The following is an 18,764-nucleotide window of genomic DNA, read 5'->3' on the forward strand; positions in this document are numbered from 1 at the left end:
GGTTCAGAACATTTCAGACATTATGTTGAATTTTTATGCACCAATTTGTGCCTATTCTGCATCATTTTTTGGTGTATATGTCTGTAAAAGAGTCAAAAATAAAGGTCCTCTGTTACTTTCATGTTTTATTGAGGGGGACGTTTCCCCTGCGTCTCCCCCCAAATCTACACCTATGCCCCTGCACATGATTTTTGAGTTCAGTTCAGAGTATTTGCTTTCCTTCTTACACAGATGAATATTGAGGTTAAATTGTCTGTGAATATCCAACAGTTAACAGCCTCAGTGTTTCACTGATTATAGTCTAGTCCAGTATAGGTACATGATGTTATTGGGAAAAGCCTACAGATGACTGAATGTGTAAATATTTTAAATAAAAGGCCAATATATCATCTTAACTCAAATCCTCTCTGTGAAATCTAGTATAATCCCATTACATTGAGCGGCGGTATTATATAATCGTGCATTCTGTGCAACATATGGCAGCAGGCTCAAAAAGTGGCATTGGCAGCTTACTGACTTTATATGGTGGCATCCACAACTGTAGGTTTCTGCAGTCTGGCTGCCACTGCTGAATTTGCAGAAAGGGTGCAGCTCTTTGCTCTTTGACCACAAGAGTGAAGCACTGTACCATATCCAACAGATCTACCAGCAGTATATATATTATATTATATATCATAGTGCGTGTAATAAATGTAGCTTTGTCACATGTATTTGCAACATAATTATTGCATTTATATTTTTGGGGGGTAATTAAAATCCAAACGTCGTGTGCAGACCCGCCGTTGTCTGTCAAGCCTTATTTGTTCTTCCAGATGTGTTTGCGCCCTCTGTTCTGTTTCCCGTCGGACAGTTGAGGGACGGAAACCAAACAGCCACGTAGTAAAAGCAAAAGGCGAAGCTCGCGAAAAGGTGAGCATTTATTGTCTTTTGTTACATCTTCCAAAAATGTCATTTTGCAATTTACATATGGGCTTTCGTAAAGTACTCATGCGACAGAAGGTAGTTCGTTGATCTATTTAAAATTGTGGTGAAATCACTCCTCTGCACTGGCGCTGGCGCTTCTAGCTAGCGAGTTAGCAAAATTAGCTTGACAGGTTCCGTCGTAAACACATATAGCTCGCTAGCTAGCTGTCTCGCCTGTCTGTTCTCCTTGTCATTAGCCGGTAGAGTTTTACTAATCCCACTCAACACACGAGGCCAATAAAACGATCGTTACATGTACGTTTATCGATGATTATCTTGTTCTTACGACTTCTGAATCGGTGACTTTAGCAAGACAGTGTGACACCGTGCTGACAGAGGCTAACGTTAGCTAAGTTAAATAACTCAGCTCCTGCCAGATAGCCAACTTAGCAACACAGTCTCTGAGTCAGTGGTTATCATAAATAACTGAAGCATACGATGGGTATATAGCATTAAACATGCTAGAGTCTTGGATAATAACGCTGTCACCGAATTTAAAACCGACAGATGCTATAAATAAAGACTGAACCTTTTGCCAAAGTCTTAGTTAAAATGCATACATGCAAACCGGGCCACGCCTGTCGATAAATGATAACAGTATAGTTGAAAGCATTGCTTATTATTCTCTGTATTGTTTGTGCAAATTGAGCAATCATGTTGCAGTTGCTGCTCTCTCTATTAAACGGACATTCCCCACAATCTTAACTAAGCTGAAGTATGACAGCTGAAAGGCGTGGATCTCAGTGCATGTCTGCTCATTGATAAGGCGCATGTCTAGCTCATCAGCAGCTTGCACAGATTTCTACATAGATTTAATTAACTGGATTTACTCTAACCGCGCCATAGCCAATTAAAAATGAAACGGGATACTGTCAGTTTTGGGCTGTCATATTCGTGAACGGGGTTTATCTTATCTATTTCTCTGTGTCAATGTATAGGAATTCAATGTTAGTCACTAGTTAATCTATATTTAACGCAACACAATCTACTTAACTACCAATCCAGTTTGTTAGCACTTGACTCTAGCTTATCTGTAAATTAAAGCAGGCTGTGCGGTTACATAACATCATTACTGTCCACAACAGATCACTTCTGATGAGCTACAGCTTCTTCTGTAATGTACATTGACCTTTGTATGTGTCATACTCCCCAAACAAGTGCTGAGAAATTATAAAATAGATGTTAAACTTAATGTTTTCTCTCTGTAGTGCTGTCGGTGTGCAGAAGTGTTCCTGGACAGTGACATGCTTACAGCTGACCTGCCTCCCAGGAAGATGGTTTTGTGAGAAGTTCTTTCCAAAGGATCACCAGCAGCATTGTGACTGATCAGTTTCTTCATGGAAATGGATACTAACCAAACAGAGGCAGCTCAAATGGAGGCGAATGCGAATCAAGAAGACCATGTTATAAAATCCAAAGTGGAAGGTGAAACACAATTGAAACAACAAGGGCTGGAGGACGCACAAAACACAAAAGGGGACATTTGTAATGGTAAGTACTGATGCTGTCTTGATATGATATGATAAGGTTTCATTGTTTATTTGTATGCACTGAAATTGACATTACCACTCTCACAACCATTGAGTGGCAACCAAAAGGTGGCAGCTATGGTTTTGCAGAGCTGTTCTACTTGGAGAAAGGACTAACTTAACTAGTGAATGTCTTTAATAAGTAAAGTCTGTCTAAATATGCAACAATTCCTGCGTTAAAATAGAGTTTTCTGAATCGCTTATGTACACGTAGCCCAGCATCAGGGAAGTAATGTCACAGTACAAAAAGTCTGTTGAGGGCAGTCTTTTTTAGAAAGCAGCATTTGTCAGTCAAATCAACAGGACTTCAAGGCATTGTTGTTGTCTGTGGACAGTTTTGTAAGAAATATTTACATATTATTGCATGTTTCATTAATAGCATACAGCGTTTGGGTCAGTAATGTGACATCCCTTTTGAAAGTTTCACTGTTAGTTTGGCACTCAAGCAGCGTTTTGATATGCATTATGATGCAGATGCTGACTGTTGTGTGTTAGCCATTCAGGGGAAGTGACCTTGCTTGCATAGCCTAGAAGTCATTTTTATACTGGGCTCACATGTAATATATTCCTACTGGAATGACTGCCCTGCGATTAGCTCATTTCCAACTTTGTTCCCTGATCTGCAAAGTTCTTTCCCCTTTAGGCATATTACTGGTAACACTTGTATCCTACCATGCATGACCTGTTTTGGTGGCTCCTACAAAGCCCGAGGCCTTCCACTGCTCCATGTTACACGGCTCTTTGGACTGATGTGTTAAATAGCTGAACTGAATTCTAATTAGTCATCTTCATGAGGCTACTATGCTCATAGTCAACAGTGGTCAAGGTTTAGGAAAAGAAAAAAATAGGTCAGTATAAAAAGACTGCAATAGTCTTAGTAAGTTTGGGAAAAACTGGTATTATTTTGTAAGGATTTTAAAACATTAAAGGGTTCAACTTACCTGCTGCACTAGGACTCTGTGGGCGTGGTTTGATCAGATTTGTTTGTCTTTGTTCTGGTAACATACACCAACAATCCCACAGCTGTCATCAGGTTTTGATAAATCTGTCACTGAATTGTGGTTTGTGCACAGCCTTACGAGGCACCACTTTTTTCCAGCTAACCCTTTCCCATTTCGAACCAGTGAGAAAAGCACAGGCAAAACAGCACAGAGAAAAAAAATCTCCAATAAAATAACCAAAACTGTTCCAAATCTGGTAGAAAATGATGTGCTCTTGTTTGACCTAATCGCCCATATTTTGAAGCTGGTAGAGATATAGGTTTTCAGGGCCTTTAAATGTGTATGCCTTGCAAGATGAGCCCTTATTGTGCTCCTTGACACAAGAGTAGGTGCAGCTCAAGGGGATGCATCAGTAGCCACGTGCTGCATGAATGTTTCCAGCCACTTTTTTTTCACTAAAAGCTTTTGTAGCTTGACAGAGTCGCCCAGCAAGCTTGCCAAGTAGAATAACATTCACTTCGCAGTCTAGTTCACAAGAAGTTATCATGACTAATTGTCACGTTCCTCAGGGCTTCTCTTCCCCCTCTCTTTCAGGTCCTGTCAGTTCAGATGCGATGCCAAATGGAAACGGACTGGCAGAGGACTTTGGTGCTGCAGGGAACACCCATATAAATGGGCCCCTGCCGCCGACAGCCCCTCCCCAGAGCACCAGCTCCCCTGTCAACTCCCAGAGCCAAGAGCCCTCTCCAGGTTTGGCTGCTTTTCCAACCATGATGCTAGAGAAGTCTGAGGGGGCTACTAGTGCTGAGCTCACGGTTCACAAGGGTGATTCATTGCAGTCGCTCAGACTCAGTATGCCTATGCAGGAGACTGAATTGTGTAAGCATAAATTTATGTGGAGTGAATGCCCCCTCTATACCCCCTGTATTTTAACCTCATTTTCTGTGGGATGTTTTGCTTTTTTGGCTCATGTACACATCCGTCTTAACTCCCTTGTATGTGTATCATCTAAACAGAAGGATTCAGTGAGTCTTCCTTTTAGTTGTTTGAGTCTACCCCCTTTCTGTAACTGGCATAGGCATTTGATTGCTTGACTAGAATTTGGTGTGGGTGCTTCTTTTGGAGCAGTGTTTGGACTAATGGCTGCGTTTTTGAACTAATCCCTCTCTTGTGTTAATTTTTTGGTGATATTTTAAAGTTGGGCACAGTTGCCCTGTTCACATTCATGAAATGTGATCATTTTAGGCTTGGTGCTAACTGCGGTGATTTTGTTTGGCTTCACATTATAACTCCCACATGGCGTATATGCAGCAGCACAAGCATAATTCTCTAACATCTCTTTTGTTGGCACATGAACATGACTGATCCAGTGTACATCTCTTGAATGCATTTACTGAAATCTTCATTCAAATCATTGTGATATTGGCAATACAAGCTAAATAGCATGTTCGGGTTTTTCATATGCGTGTACACCAACCAAATGGAGACTGTCACCCTTGTGTGATGTGAACTGTAACACCCATACTGTCACCTACGCTAAAAATCTGCAGTGGCTGTCAGCAAAAAAAGAGAATATTGCAGTGCAGTTTTGACTCTGTAATCAGTGTAGCTTGTACCAAAGCACGTTTCCTGCCCAGTGACTAACATGAGGAAGTTTGAATAATTTCTTTACTTTTGCTGGTTGAGGACAGGATTCAAGGCACTCTTGACCATAAACAAACAATACTATACATTCATTTTCCATTTAATCAATGATGCAAGGTACAGATCATTGATAAGATTCAAGTTTTACTGTCCTACAAAACTTGATTCATGTGTACATAAAGAGCTGTAGTGTAAGTGCAGTATGTGATGATGGGTAACATTCCTCATTTTGGCCTAACATACTTTCCCTTTAGCCAACAAGAAGCCATCATTGGAGATGGAGAATGAAGAGAAGATTCGCTTGGAGGCTCGCCGGCGCCTGGAGGAGCAACTTAAACAGTATAGAGTGCAGAGACATAAGGAGAGGGTGAGTGACTGGAGTAGCTGTCAGGTTATGGACAGCACCAACTCTTCCTCTGTTTGCCCTTGTGGTCCTCGTGTTTCCAAAACCAGTTTTAGCAACTTCTGCATTATCTTAACGTGAAATTTCAAATATTTTTGATGCTGTTTATGCAGTGCTCGACTTCTGCTACGTGCTCGTGGACTTATTCATGCTATTTCCTTGAAAAATATAGCCCAGAAAATAAACAGTTTAAGAGCTATAGAGGCCACAGCTTTTCACTTTTGAGAAAGGTTCAGCATTAGTGCAAATTTGGCATCAGAGTACCCTATATGTGTGTATTTCTTTATAGTTTCTATCACTGCTATTCCTAATTTCATGTTTCAAGCTGAGCAACCTTGCGTTAGATATGATAAGAATGGCAATACCATAGCTTGTTTCTTTTTGTTTCTAGTCTCACCGTTCCACCCCGAAGATCAGGCCATTCAGTACACTCGATCCAGAGCTCATGCTGCATCCTGAGGCCCTGCCAAGGGCTAACACTGTTGCCATGACCAAGGAGTATTCCTTCCTGAGGACCAGCGTCCCCCGTGGTCCCAAACTGGGTAGCTTGGGGATTCCTCCTTCCAAGGAGAGAAAGTCCAGATCACCCCGCCCGAGCAAGATCCACTCGTTGGCTGACTACAAGTCTCCTGAGAGTGATGGTGCGAATGGAGGAGGGGGAGGAGGCGTAAGGACAGCAGATAACACCATTAGCTCCACCATTAGCTCAGTGTCCACTTTGTCTGAGGTCAGTGTGATGTCAGAGGGCAGCGTCTGTGAGACAGAGGGACAGACTGGTGCCTCGCTCCATCTTGGGGACAGTGTCTCAGAAATTGACGGCAGTGAATCGGGAACAAGGCCTGGGAACGATGGCAACGACAGTGACAGCTCGTCTTACAGCAGCGTGTCCACCAGGGGGACATACGGGATGCTCTCTGCAGCTGTGGAAAGGCAGCGGGGGCCCTACACAGTGGAGGGGAGGGAGATTGCCCCTGAGGCCATGGGTCAGTTCCCCTCCCTGCAGGAGGTGCTGCAGGCGGCCAGTGAGGAGCAACACCTGCTGGAGATGGAGCAGGAGAGAGAAGGGACAGCGGAGCCTCGCAGCCGAAGGGACAGTTTCTCAAGCAGGTATTTGTCAACATCAGATAGGGAAGGAGTGAAACAGTGACTACAAGTAAAGGCATTAACATTGTGTTTACAGCTAATTTCAAGCCAGTGGTTCTTTGAGATAGTGCTTGGTGTGAGCTGCAGTTCCTCATATTGAAGGAGCTGGAAATTGAAGATATTTGGCTTTTTTTTGTAACTGTGGATTACTCAAAAATATCAATCATGTAAACTGTTTGAAATTTCTGTCATTCCACTAACTGACTAATCATTTGAGCACTAATGTTGCTTACCTTTGTTCCAGTGTTTCTTTGGAGAGTTCAGTGATGGGCCATGATGAAATGCTGCAGGTGTTGAAAGAGAAAATGAGACTGGAGGGTCAGCTGGAATCTTTGTCATCTGAGGCCAATCAGGTGATGTAACACGTTGATTTCTGTAATCATAGTTTCTGTTCTGTCATCACAAATCATGAATCACCCATTCATGCATATTCTTTAAATGAGTGGACAAAATGCAATAGTAACCATTAAAACCATCCAATACAGAAATATGACAGACTGCACACTCGAAAGTTAGCCTAGGGCGTAATCAACATTTCTTTCTCCCCTTCATATAATAATAAAGTAAACGCTTCCCTTTTACCATTTGATTGTATTAAATTCAAGATGTTTCTGTTATTATGTTCATGTTATGTTCTACATAAGACCTTCTGACTCACGTATTTAGTGGTATGACTTATTTCAGCTGCTGTATATGATTGTATGGGCCTACTTGAAAATTTGTTATATTTCCATAATCTATAGATTAAATATTGTTATATATTTGCTATATTGTGCTTATATTTGCCAATTGGACATGTGAAGGTTTACTGTATTAGGAGCAGTGTATCATTTGTATCCAGTATCTGGTTTCTCATTAACTTAAGTCTTATGTTAGTATGCTACCATTGCTAGCCGTGTATGCATTAATACTGCTAATTACAAATCAGTTAACACCGCAGTGTGATTTGTATCATTTTCAACTTCACCTTTAAGTGTCAGTAATGATAATGCTTACAAATTCCAGGTCATATATCATGGCACCCAAACATATTCAGTTTAGCTTATTTGCTGTTAATTTACCTGGGCAGACTGCCCAGACAACACTATATTAAAAACCAGGATTGGACATAAGTTGTACTATTTGGGAACAAGTGCTGACCAAATGACTCTGTCCTCCAGGCTCTCAAAGAGAAGACAGAGCTTCAGGCACAGCTTGCTACAGTAAACGCTCAGCTGCAGGCTAAGAAGGAGGAGGCTCAGGTTAGCCAGGAGAAGCAGAGCGCCCTCACTACAGAGGTCGGCACGCTGCGACAAAACTGCAGTCAGCTAGAGAAGGCCATGGTCGAGCTCCAGGGCAGTCTGGAGAACAAGAATGCCAGTCTGGCTTCTCTGAGCAATGACCTGAAGGTGGCTGAGGACCAATACAACAGGCTGATGGGGAAAGTCGAAGAGATGCAGAACACTGTAACCTTGAGAGACAACACAGGTGAGTGACGGAGAGAGTGTAACAATAAACAGTCAATATCTCTGCTTGTGCTTTGAGTTAATGAACTACCCAATGTGGAATGCGAATATTTTGACTACTGGTGTGCATATCCATACTCGTGATTAAATGATGTTTTGGTCTTACACTTTTGCAGTCCAGGAGTTGCGTCAGCAGATGGGGAGCCTTCAGAGCCAGCTACAACAGGTCCAGCTGGAGCGCAGCACCCTGCAGAGCCGCATGAAGACTTCCCAGGCTGAAATTGACTCACTCCAGCAGCTCCGACAGTGGTACCAGCAGCAGCTAGCTCTGGCCCAGGAGGCAAGAGTACGACTGCAAAGTGAAATGGCCAACATGCAGGTAAGGTTGGTCCTAATGTGATTGGTATTTCATGAAGGCTTGACATTTGTCAGACATGAGTTGACGTGGAACTTTAAATCTCGCAGGCTGGACAGATGACTCAGATTGGTGTTCTGGAACATCTGAAGCTGGAGAATGTGACTCTGTCCCACCAACTTACTGAGACCCAGCACCGCTCCATTAAAGACAAAGAGCGTATTGCTGTTCAGCTGCAGAGCATTGAGGTATACCTTTAAACATGTCTTTCTGAATATGCTGCTATCAGGTTTGAGGGTTTATTTTCCACTCAGGAAACAACTAATACCTGAAGGTCAATATTCACTCAAGGACCTTTGATAAATTACCAGGACTAAAGTTTTGTATTTTTTGAGAAAAACCTTTTACTCTCTCTGACTTAGGCCGACATGCTGACCCAGGAAGCTGCTTATAAGCAGATCCAGGATGCAAAGAGCATGGTGGAAGATGATCTGCAGCACAAACTGGAGGAGTTTGAGGACGAGCGAGAACGCTTGATTAAACTGGCCAACACAGCCAGCACCCTGGAAAGGGAACTAGAGCAGGTAGTTAAGTCATTTGTTTTCCACTTTGTGTGGGCAGTACAATGTGTTTTGTATTCTGCTCTAACCTGCCTTTTACGCTCCATCCCTCTTAGGCGAACTTAACCCTTTCCCAGAAGGACGTGCAGCTGCAGTCACTCCAGAAAGAGCATCTGGAGTTGATGCGCCAGCTGACAACCACTCAGGAGAACCTGCACACCAAAGAGCAGTCCATCAACCAGCTAGAAGCTCGCTACCTGGAGCTGGAGGCGCAACTGGCCGAGCTGCAGACAGAGAGCAGCGCCAAGGATGACAACATCCAGTACCTGCAGAATGAGAAGATTGTCCTGGAGGTAGCGCTGCAGGCAGCCCGGGCTGACAAGAGCCAACTTGACGAGGGCGCTGAACGGCTCGGAGAGGATGTTCTGGTGGCTTCAGATGTCTTGGACCAGCTCAGACAGGAAGTCCAGGTCAAAGCCAGTCAGGTATGCTACAGGAGGGAGGTGAAAAAAATACAACACCTATGGAACTGGAGGTCATGGCATGGAAAAAATAACCACAGGTGTAATTAAAACATTGCCACTGAATTTACAACAAATATTACCATTCCCTGATGTGTTTGGACATCATTAAAGTTACAAATGTTATAGTCAAATACTTTATCAGCCATGATGAGCAGCACTTCTTTTGGCATAAAGCGCTGAGTTTCAAGTGACTTGGTTAGACATGGCATTTCTCATAATCCCTGTTTTTTCACTCTTTTGATGAAGGTATGCATTTTCTATTCAGCTTAAGCAGTGGAATTCCAGAATTTAAACATAATTCACTTAGCTATTTGAAATCCTTTTTTTTTTTGAGGTTACGGATCCATCACAATGTAGTGAATAATAAAGGGCCTTTGTTACAGATTGAAACTCTTCAACAAGAAAATAGTTCCCTGAAGAAACAAGCTCAGAAACTGAAGGAGCAGTTCCAACAACAAAAGGTAAGACAACTCCCTCGCTCTGTACATGACATCATCTACAGCCCTGTGTTGCCGGGTAAAGTTAGTAAAAGTCAGTGCAGACTGTGTAGACTTGATGTACATTTATTATTTTATTATCTACAAAATCTCCCAGCTGGCAAAGGCTGATGCTGATGCTGTCACTGTCACTGTTGTGGGAAGATGTATTGTAGAAGCAGATGGCTGTCATCTCTAAAGAGAGCTGGTTGACACGCCTCAGTGGATTGTGCAGTGGTGGATGCTGCTCATTTAACATCGACAGGCTGTCATAAAGAGGGTGGAGTCTGTTGACATTATGACAGAAATGTGCATTGTATTGGATTTCTTTCAAGGCTTGAGTTATTGTAGACCTCTCAGACTCTTGCATTAACATTTACATCGGCCCATCAAAATGTATTTGTCTTCTTTCAGCAATCCACAAAAAGCAGCAGAAGGAAAATCTGGCTGCATTATCAACTAATGTGTCTCTTCATTTCTTCTGAAGAAACTACATGGATAAGAACTCAGTGGTGGGTGAGGTAGTGTAGCATTACTGGTAAACTACTTGTTGAGGGTATACAGGAAGTTAGATGAGGTGTTTAGATGCTTTGTCCATTTTTGGCTGTTAAACAGTGAGAAAATGCAGTCTACTCAATTTGTGCTGGTGTGTCGACTGGCAGCTACTGTGGTTGTAAATGTGTATCAAACTTCCCTCTTTTCTTTTACGCATTGACAAGTCTACTCCTTTCTTCTTTTCTTTTTTATTTATTTTTTCTGTTTCTACATAATACAGCTGCACATAGCACATTTGTACAGCTGTACCGAAATAAAAATAGTTAAAACTCTTTAAATATCCTAGAAAGCTTACTTGAAATATGCATCACAGCTTTCCTTTGGTGGTTTTGTGTACTATTTTATAAAATATCCTGCTGCCTCAAATGTATATGTGTAGTACACAATTATTATACATTTGCTTTGTTTTTATATTTGTATATAAAGTTAATGATTAGATTCCTTACCTGCAGACTCCATTGCAGCACATTGAAGTGTTTGAGAGGAGGTTTTTCAAATGTCCCACTTAACAAAGACAGACTCCTATATTGAAACCTAACCCCTGGAAAACATTCAATCAAGTCAGCTGTAGGTTACATAAAGTAACTACCATTACAGCCACTGTGCGGTGATACTTATACAAATAGCATATGGGATTTGTTTTTTTCATTGGTTGTTACTCTTGAGTGAAAAATAGATCTGGCAACCAGAGCTTGCTCTTAACACTGTAGGTTTGGAGCCTTTTTTAAAATTTAATAATGTTTAAATACGCCACCTCAAGGTGAGAGCGAGAGAGAGAGCGCATGCTTGTGCACCAGAGAGAGAGAGAGAGCGTGTGGGTATGGACAGAGGACGTGATAAAAAACTGTCCTTGATCATGAAGGCCAGAGTTACTCAACAGTTCTCTGAATTGTATGAACTGTAGACTGGTTTCTCTTCTAACATTGTTCAGTCAGAGTGACAGCTGAGTCATAGCCCCAATAGACAGGTCGAATGTGCATCAGGTTCACTTTACATACGTCCTTGTATTTATTTACTTTTGGGATGGTGGCAAAGATTTTGCTGTAGCGGCCTGCCACATCTGAACGTTACCATTGGAAACACTGATGTGACATTTCTCTCTCTCAAGCCCAGAGATGATGTAGTGTGGGATTTAAATACTGTTGCAGCCTTCTCTCCTGCACGGCATCTACAGTATGATGTGAAAAGTATCTTGCCTGCTCTCCCAGTCATAACAAAGGGAGAGAACGTTCACTTCATCAAATAGACTTACGTTTATTGTCTTTCCAGGTGATGGTGGAAGCCTACCGCCGGGACGCTACCTCCAAAGACCAGTTGATCAGTGAGCTCAAGTCCACCAAAAAGCGTCTGTTGGCGGAGGTGAAGGACCTGAAGCAGGAGGTGTTGGGCGTTCAGGGGGAGAAGCAGAAGGCAGAGCTGGAGCAGGCGCGGCTGCAGAAGGAGGTGGTGAGGGTCCAGGAGCAGATGAACAACATGGAGGCCCATCTGCAAACCATTCAGAAAGAAAGGGATCAGCTAGAAACACAGATCCAGGTTATTATAAAAAAATATCATTTGTTCAATATTTCTTATAAAATTTACTTCACTAAGCACTTAAACAGTAAAAGTGAAGTATATGTCGATGTGCTGGATGTGGCATAAGCTGTTGTAAATAAACAGGTTGTTGTCAGCACTTGAAGTGTGAATCCTTAATGTGAAGCGTTGTGTTTTTCTCCCACTTCAGTCTTTACAGTTCGATCAGAGCCAGCTCGCAGCAGTGACCGAAGAGAACGAAGGCTTGAGGAAACAGGTGGAGCAAATGGAGGGTGAAGCCAAAAAGTGAGTCATGTGCTGCATAGAGATTTGGAGAGCTTGAATGACTCCCACAGTAATGACTTGGACCACGGTGCATATCTCTGTTATCAAGTGCTATTTATAAATATAAATAAAGGGCATCGCTTATACAATTCCTGTTCTCCACATAGACATCTGAGTCAGTACATGTGGTTTGAAAAATCCATCCACGTTACTGTGATCCATTTGTTTGTGATCTGTATCTGTAAATGGTGTGTGATTTTAAAGATGTACAATCTGCATATCCACATGATGTGTTTATATGTATATATAATCTGCTGTCAGAGCGACCTGATTTCCCCTGTGGACATTTTTACTTTCTTATCTGTGTCTAATAGGGCCATCTCAGAGCAGAAGGTGCGCATGAAGCGACTGGGGACAGATCTGACCAGTGCTCAGAAGGAGATGAAGGCCAAACACAAGGCCTACGAGAACGCTGTGGGCATCCTGAGCAGGAGGCTCCAGGAGGCTCTGGCTGACAAGGAGACGGCCGAGGCAGAGCTGGTCAAACTCAAGGCCCAGGTGTCAGATGGGGGAGACAGCCAGGTCTTACAGGTACAATACAAACCTGCCGGACCTTTACAGTTACATAAAAAAGATTCACAGCCAGGACATATACTTTGATGTAGAGTTTCAGACAATTAAAATAAGGAAAAACATTCTTCTAGTGTGTTCTCTCATCCGTTTAGAGTTCTTAGTTGAAAATAGGGTGCAGTATCTGTGTAACTCTTTTTCTACTCACTTTAGAAACATAAAGGGGCCTGAATATGATGTTGATGAAGCCATTTTTCACTGGATAAAATCAAGAAATGTTTGTCTTTCCACTCAATATTTATGCTGAAAAATATAATACATCATGTTTGTAATACTCATACTGAATGAGGAATTATATTATAATTTAAAAAACACTCATTTTTATAGCTTTTGTCTTAAGTAACAGAACACAGATATGAAAAAATATGAATAAGATAGTTTTCAGACTACCCTTGTCCTCTCGATCTTAGAGATATTTTTGTCATTTCAGTGTGAATATAATCCTGGATAAAAGCACCTGTTGATGAACTTATATGTATTAAAATACACTGTGGTTTTATTTGTCATCCAGGAGAAGATTAAGGCTCTGCAGGCTGAGCTGCAGGCTGTCACAAACAGCAAGACTATGCTAGAGAAGGAGCTGCAGGAGGTGATCACCCTCACCTCCACGGAGCTGGAGGAGTACCAGGAGAAGGTCCTGGAGCTCGAGGATGAGGTGAATAATGATTGTTTTGTGTCATTTTGTGGTCATATGTTCAGGTTTTTAAACAGAACTGCTTATTATGTCTCAAAGGAATTATTGTATGATGCCGATCACAACCCTGTGTGAGCATTATGTTTGCATTTCTGTAATCACTTGTGTTTTTTTAATATCAACGACATGAAATGATTCCACAGCTACAAGAGTCACGATGCTTCAAGAAGCGAATTCGAAAGTTAGAAGATGCCAACAAGAAGCTAGCACTCGAGCTGGAACATGAAAAAGGGAAACTGGCTGGACTGGCACAGTCCCACAATACACTGCGGGAGCATTCCAACATTTTGGAGTCTGCCTTAGCTAAGAGAGAGGCGGATCTGGTACAGCTCAACTTACAGGTGAAAAATGAGTTGATATATTTTGATTAATCCCTGTGTTGTAATGTGTTGTTTTATTGGTGTGCCACAATAGAATACTATGGTTAATAAATTTGCACATTATACATTTTTAAACAGACCACTTTTGTTTCCATTCATCGTTTTTTACAGGTTCAAGCTGTTCTGAAGCGTAAAGAGGAGGAGGACCAGCAAATGAAGCAGGTGGTTCAAACTCTACAGCTTGCCTTGGAAAAAGAAAAAGCCAAAGTCAAAGACCTGAAAGAACAGGTAGGAGCTTCAAGCTGTACATCAGGATGCAGTATGTTCTGCTTCTTAAGTGTAAATACTCACTGCTCATCATTTTCATATTACCTTTCAAATGATTCCAGAGTCTGCAATTAGAATATATTTGAATGTTTACTTTGAGATTATTTGCTTGGCACGAGGTACCATGCAAAGCCTCTAAGAAACATAAAAGTAAGAGAGCTGAGTTGTTGCATGTACATGTAGTAAGTGCTGTAGCTTTTGTCTTTTGCTCTCCAGTCTTTGATGTGGAGCATTTGTCTCTCTTGGGTTGTTGTACTGATGTGATGTGTCCTTTAGGTGGCAGCAGCAAAGGCTGAAGCAGCACACAATAGACGGCACTACAGGGCAGCCATGCTGGAGCTGTCGGAGATCAAGAAGGACCTGCAGGCCAAAGAGGACCTGGTCAAAGCTCTGCAAAACGAGTCCCGCAAACTTCAGTACGTGCATTTGCCTCATTAAAGAAAAAAGTGATTTTTGGCATATTACTTTTTTTTTAAAAATCAAATATTGTGTTGCATAATCTGTAGCAATTGTGTATCTTTTTCACTTATTTGTCATTATATATGTCATAATCTGCAGGGCTCAGGATGAGCAGCATGCTCAGGAGGTTTCCATGTTCCAAGAGGAGCTGGCTGAGGCCCATTCACAGCTCCAGATCCTCCAGAAACAGCTGGATGAGGAACTGGCCAAGCAGCCCCTCACCAACCAAGAGGTAAGGAATCTGAGTGAGGCTTAGGCGGAAACATTTAGCTGACGATGACATTGACAAAGTGAATCCATGGTCTTCTTCCTCTGACATGATTGACACAAGCAGCTTATTTGATAATATTGATTTTCATAACATTAATATTAGAATCATTTGAATTGATTATAACAATTTTTGACCATGTGCTTTTAAATCAGTGTCCTGAGTTTTCATGAAGAGTTTGAAGGTTTCAGTTCTCATATAGGTTTTAGCCTTGGTTTGAGCCTTCACTTGTTATTAGACTGTTATTATCAGTTACACTGATATCTAACATTGACTCACTCAGGTTGAAGACCTGAAGTGGGAGGTGGAGCAGAGGCAGAGGGAGATCGAGGCTCAGAAGCAGCAGCTGGAGATGATGGAGCAGTGCCAGCACAAGGAGCTGGACAACGTGCAGAGAGCTCTGCAGGCAAGTATTCAGTTTATTGTTAAAGATGGGCATACATCTTTCTACTCAACTAGACATTAAAGAGGATAAAAATGTTACTGTATTTACAAATACGCTGAATTACTTTTACCTAATTGAACATTTGGTGTCTGAGGGAGACTTACTGTAAACGGAACACTGTGTTTTTTCTGTATTTGTAGTATTTGTCTTTACCAACACCTTCCCCTCTTTAAAAGAGTTTATGACTAACAGATCTTCTTCTCTGTCTCAGAACATTAAGGTGGAGCTGGAGTCTGTGCAGGATGAGCTGAACAACACCAGGAAGGACAAGTTCATGCTGCAGGCCAAAGTGGGTGAGCTGAGGAACAGCATGAAGACGGTTCTACTGCAGAACCAGCAGCTCAAACAGGACCTCAAGCAGAGCCGTCTAAGGAAGGTAAGGCACAGTATTTTTCACTCAGAAACTTTTAGTGCTTTTTAACAAGCTTTCCAGCCACCGCACCCTTTTAAATTTTGGGTAAACCACTAAATACTTGTGCTAATTTAAACAGTATTTGCTTATCTGCCATCATTCGTGCCAATATATCTAATCAGCCAATATTGGCCTAAAAACTTGGCCTACTCCTTGTGTGAAGTGACTCTTTAGTTGTCTTGGCATGAAGACTTTCAGATACTTTGAATATCAAACAGTAGTTACAAAAAATATTAACTACCATCAGACAAAATTTGAAAAACATAACTGAAATACATCAGTGTTTTTAGCATTTCACATAAGCAGCAGTGAGTAATGGCTGTTTTTTAATAGCTGGGGTGTAACCATTATTTCTATGAGTAATGCTTACAGAGCCCCCCGCCCTCTCTTTAGACAGATTTTAAGGCCAGTGTTGTAAGTATCATTCTAAATAATTAATGCCTGCTGAAGATAAATGACTACATACGTCCCTGTAATGATGGCTTTGTTTGAGCAGCAGCGCATGGAGCTGAAGAGTGAAGGGAACCCATCCAACCCAGTGACACCAGTCAAGATTCCAGACTGCCCAGTGCCTGCCTCCTTGTTGGATGAATTGCTGAAACCTTCAACTTCTGTCAACAAAGAGCCCCTCAACAACCTGCACAACTGTCTACGGCAGCTCAAGTAAGCCAAACTAAATGAACTGGTCAGCATTATCGTACCAACGTGACATTTTTTACTGTGTTGTGCTGAGCAGTTATTCAAATGCCAGAATACATGCAATGTTTTTCTTTCTTCTCAGGGAGGAGATGGACAGCCTCCAAAGGCAGATGGAGGAACACACAGTAACAGTGCATGAGTCAATGAGCTCATGGACAAACACAGAGGAGGGACTGGCTGAACTGGAGCTTGAAAACAACATCTCCAAATCACCAACGCCACTCCGCAACATGGTGGTGGATAATAATAATGAAGCAGAACAGCAGCAGTCATAACAGAAGACCTTTTCTCAGGCCGTTCGAGGGAGAGTGGAGTTTTATCCACAAAGGCACTTTTTAGCCCCTTATTCCCTTTCTCTTTTCTTAACAATTGCTGCCAACATTTGGCATTCTCCCATCAGCACATAAGTGCTTTCGCAGAGTAATACTTTATATACCATAGCTTTATTCTTTTCTCTTTATTTGACAGTTGTTTATATTTTTGTTATGCTTTTGTCACATTTATTTATTTAGATTTAAAGAATTACAGCTTATCTGACAGCCTCTCAAAGAGGATCCCCCTTCGACAAATATGGTGTAGTTGTTTAACTGATGTCTCGGGCCAGTTTCTCTCAGTTTTTCCACACTAAAAGGTATTTAGGCATCATCCTCCTCATAATATGAAATCAGTGGCTTTGATGCTGCTAATTGATGGCTGACATTATTTCAAAAGTGTTTTTGGTGACAGAAACAACCCATTATTCTGTCACCAGACTGGCTATGAACTGTTCTTCCATTTCTTTGTGCCTGTGTGAACGAGTAAAGTTTCCCATCTATGATTTAACTGATACGGTTACACTTCCACATAGTTTCTAAGCAGTTGATAAAACAGCATCACTCCGTTTCATGAAGTCAAAAGTCATGCACAATTGTGGGTCAGTTTTTTGTATTGCCTCTTGTTAAAATGCAGTGTTTCTTACATTTATTGTAACCATATCACCTTGGGTTCTTACATTATACTTCTCAGTTCTATACGGAGGTGTTTTGTCTAGCATGGACTGCAGTAATTCATACGCAAAAAAAAAAAAGCCTTAAGCAATCTTTAACATGCTGTAAAGGACTAAGTGGGTTTGAATGAGCATATTTCTGCTGAGGGTGGGTTCAAGATGTAATATGTTATATTGTATATGTGTGCAAATTCTTCCTGAAGAGTGGTTTATTGTGAAATAAGTGAGTCACATCAACTGACATTGCACACTAGAGGATCGGAGCTTAACTGACAAAGGGAGAAAATTGTATGATGAAGCAAAAATGTTATTACTTTTAACAGCAGGTGCAATCAGATGTTTTCATTTTCTGTTACATTTGGTACATATTGTATTTACAAAAAAAAATACTACCCCCAAATCAAATGTTGTTTTATGGCTGTTTCATGTTTTATGGGGATAAGTTAATTGTTTCCAGAGGTTAATATATTAATATGTTTCCTTTTTTGTATGATTGTAAATTCATCATAATTGTTAAATAGTGTAACAAAGATGAAATACAAAATATCAAATGCAAACCATAACTCAAAGCCGATAGTAATTCTGGTACAGCTGCGCTAAAATGTCATTGTGGAGGGGTCTTTGGATGGTACAGTAGCTTTCTGCATGCAAATGTGCTGCAGCTGCTTTGTTGGTGCTCATTCCCACACTAAAACAACTTTTTTAAAACACCATTGTATGCTTATGAATTTCCAAAGGGACAATAAATACTGGTATTTTGAGGAGAATGCTTACTGAGGCAAATAATAAATATCTTGATATAGTGTGTTCTAAAAAAAATCTTTTTGACTGTATCTTCCAAACTACCTTTCACTGTCATGTTAGGTAGTATGTAATAACATATAGGACACCTGCGCTCAGTGCATAAACCTTACTGTATCTGCTTTTTTTTTTTCTTCAAATATTGGAAATGATTCATTCCTGTTTTAAAATTTGTTTTGGGAGATGTGATTGTATTTATCATAAAATTGCACTATTCATCTGTCATAATAGTTTCTGCTCCTTCATTGTATCTTGTCACAGACTTTTTAAATATGCCCAAAGTTCTGCTCTGTTTCTCTAAGGGACTGTTGGTTATTTATTAGAGGGGAGAGCATGGTGCAAAAAGGGGAGGGTGTGTAAAATAACTTTTAAGCACTGAGGAGGGACTT

General features: G+C 41.3%; 1 protein-coding gene across 2 annotated transcripts; it reads left to right on the forward strand.

Moving 5' to 3' along the window:
* The first annotated feature begins 779 nt into the window (after window positions 1-779).
* Window positions 780-18,603, forward strand: golga3 (golgin A3). 2 transcript variants are annotated; one of them, XM_042488346.2, is made up of 24 exons: window positions 780-909; window positions 2,172-2,454; window positions 4,028-4,312; window positions 5,332-5,444; window positions 5,872-6,587; window positions 6,868-6,976; window positions 7,784-8,090; window positions 8,245-8,447; window positions 8,534-8,671; window positions 8,846-9,007; window positions 9,100-9,468; window positions 9,891-9,968; window positions 11,808-12,071; window positions 12,262-12,356; window positions 12,710-12,926; window positions 13,477-13,620; window positions 13,803-14,000; window positions 14,151-14,267; window positions 14,583-14,722; window positions 14,865-14,997; window positions 15,317-15,439; window positions 15,690-15,854; window positions 16,387-16,553; window positions 16,672-18,603. In XM_042488346.2, the coding sequence occupies exons 2-24, from the start codon at window positions 2,301-2,303 to the stop codon at window positions 16,862-16,864; spliced, it is 4,590 nt and encodes a 1,529-aa protein (XP_042344280.1). In that variant the 5' UTR covers window positions 780-909; window positions 2,172-2,300; the 3' UTR covers window positions 16,865-18,603. The 2 variants fall into 2 exon arrangements, with proteins under 2 accessions (XP_042344280.1, XP_042344281.1); XM_042488347.2 differs by having other exon boundaries at window positions 4,028-4,183.
* The last annotated feature ends 161 nt before the right edge of the window (window positions 18,604-18,764 follow it).

Source organism: Plectropomus leopardus, chromosome 4 (assembly GCF_026936395.1).
Source record: "Plectropomus leopardus strain MGB_pleo_1.0 chromosome 4, ASM2693639v1, whole genome shotgun sequence".
NCBI classification, from domain to species: Eukaryota; Metazoa; Chordata; class Actinopteri; order Perciformes; family Serranidae; genus Plectropomus; species Plectropomus leopardus.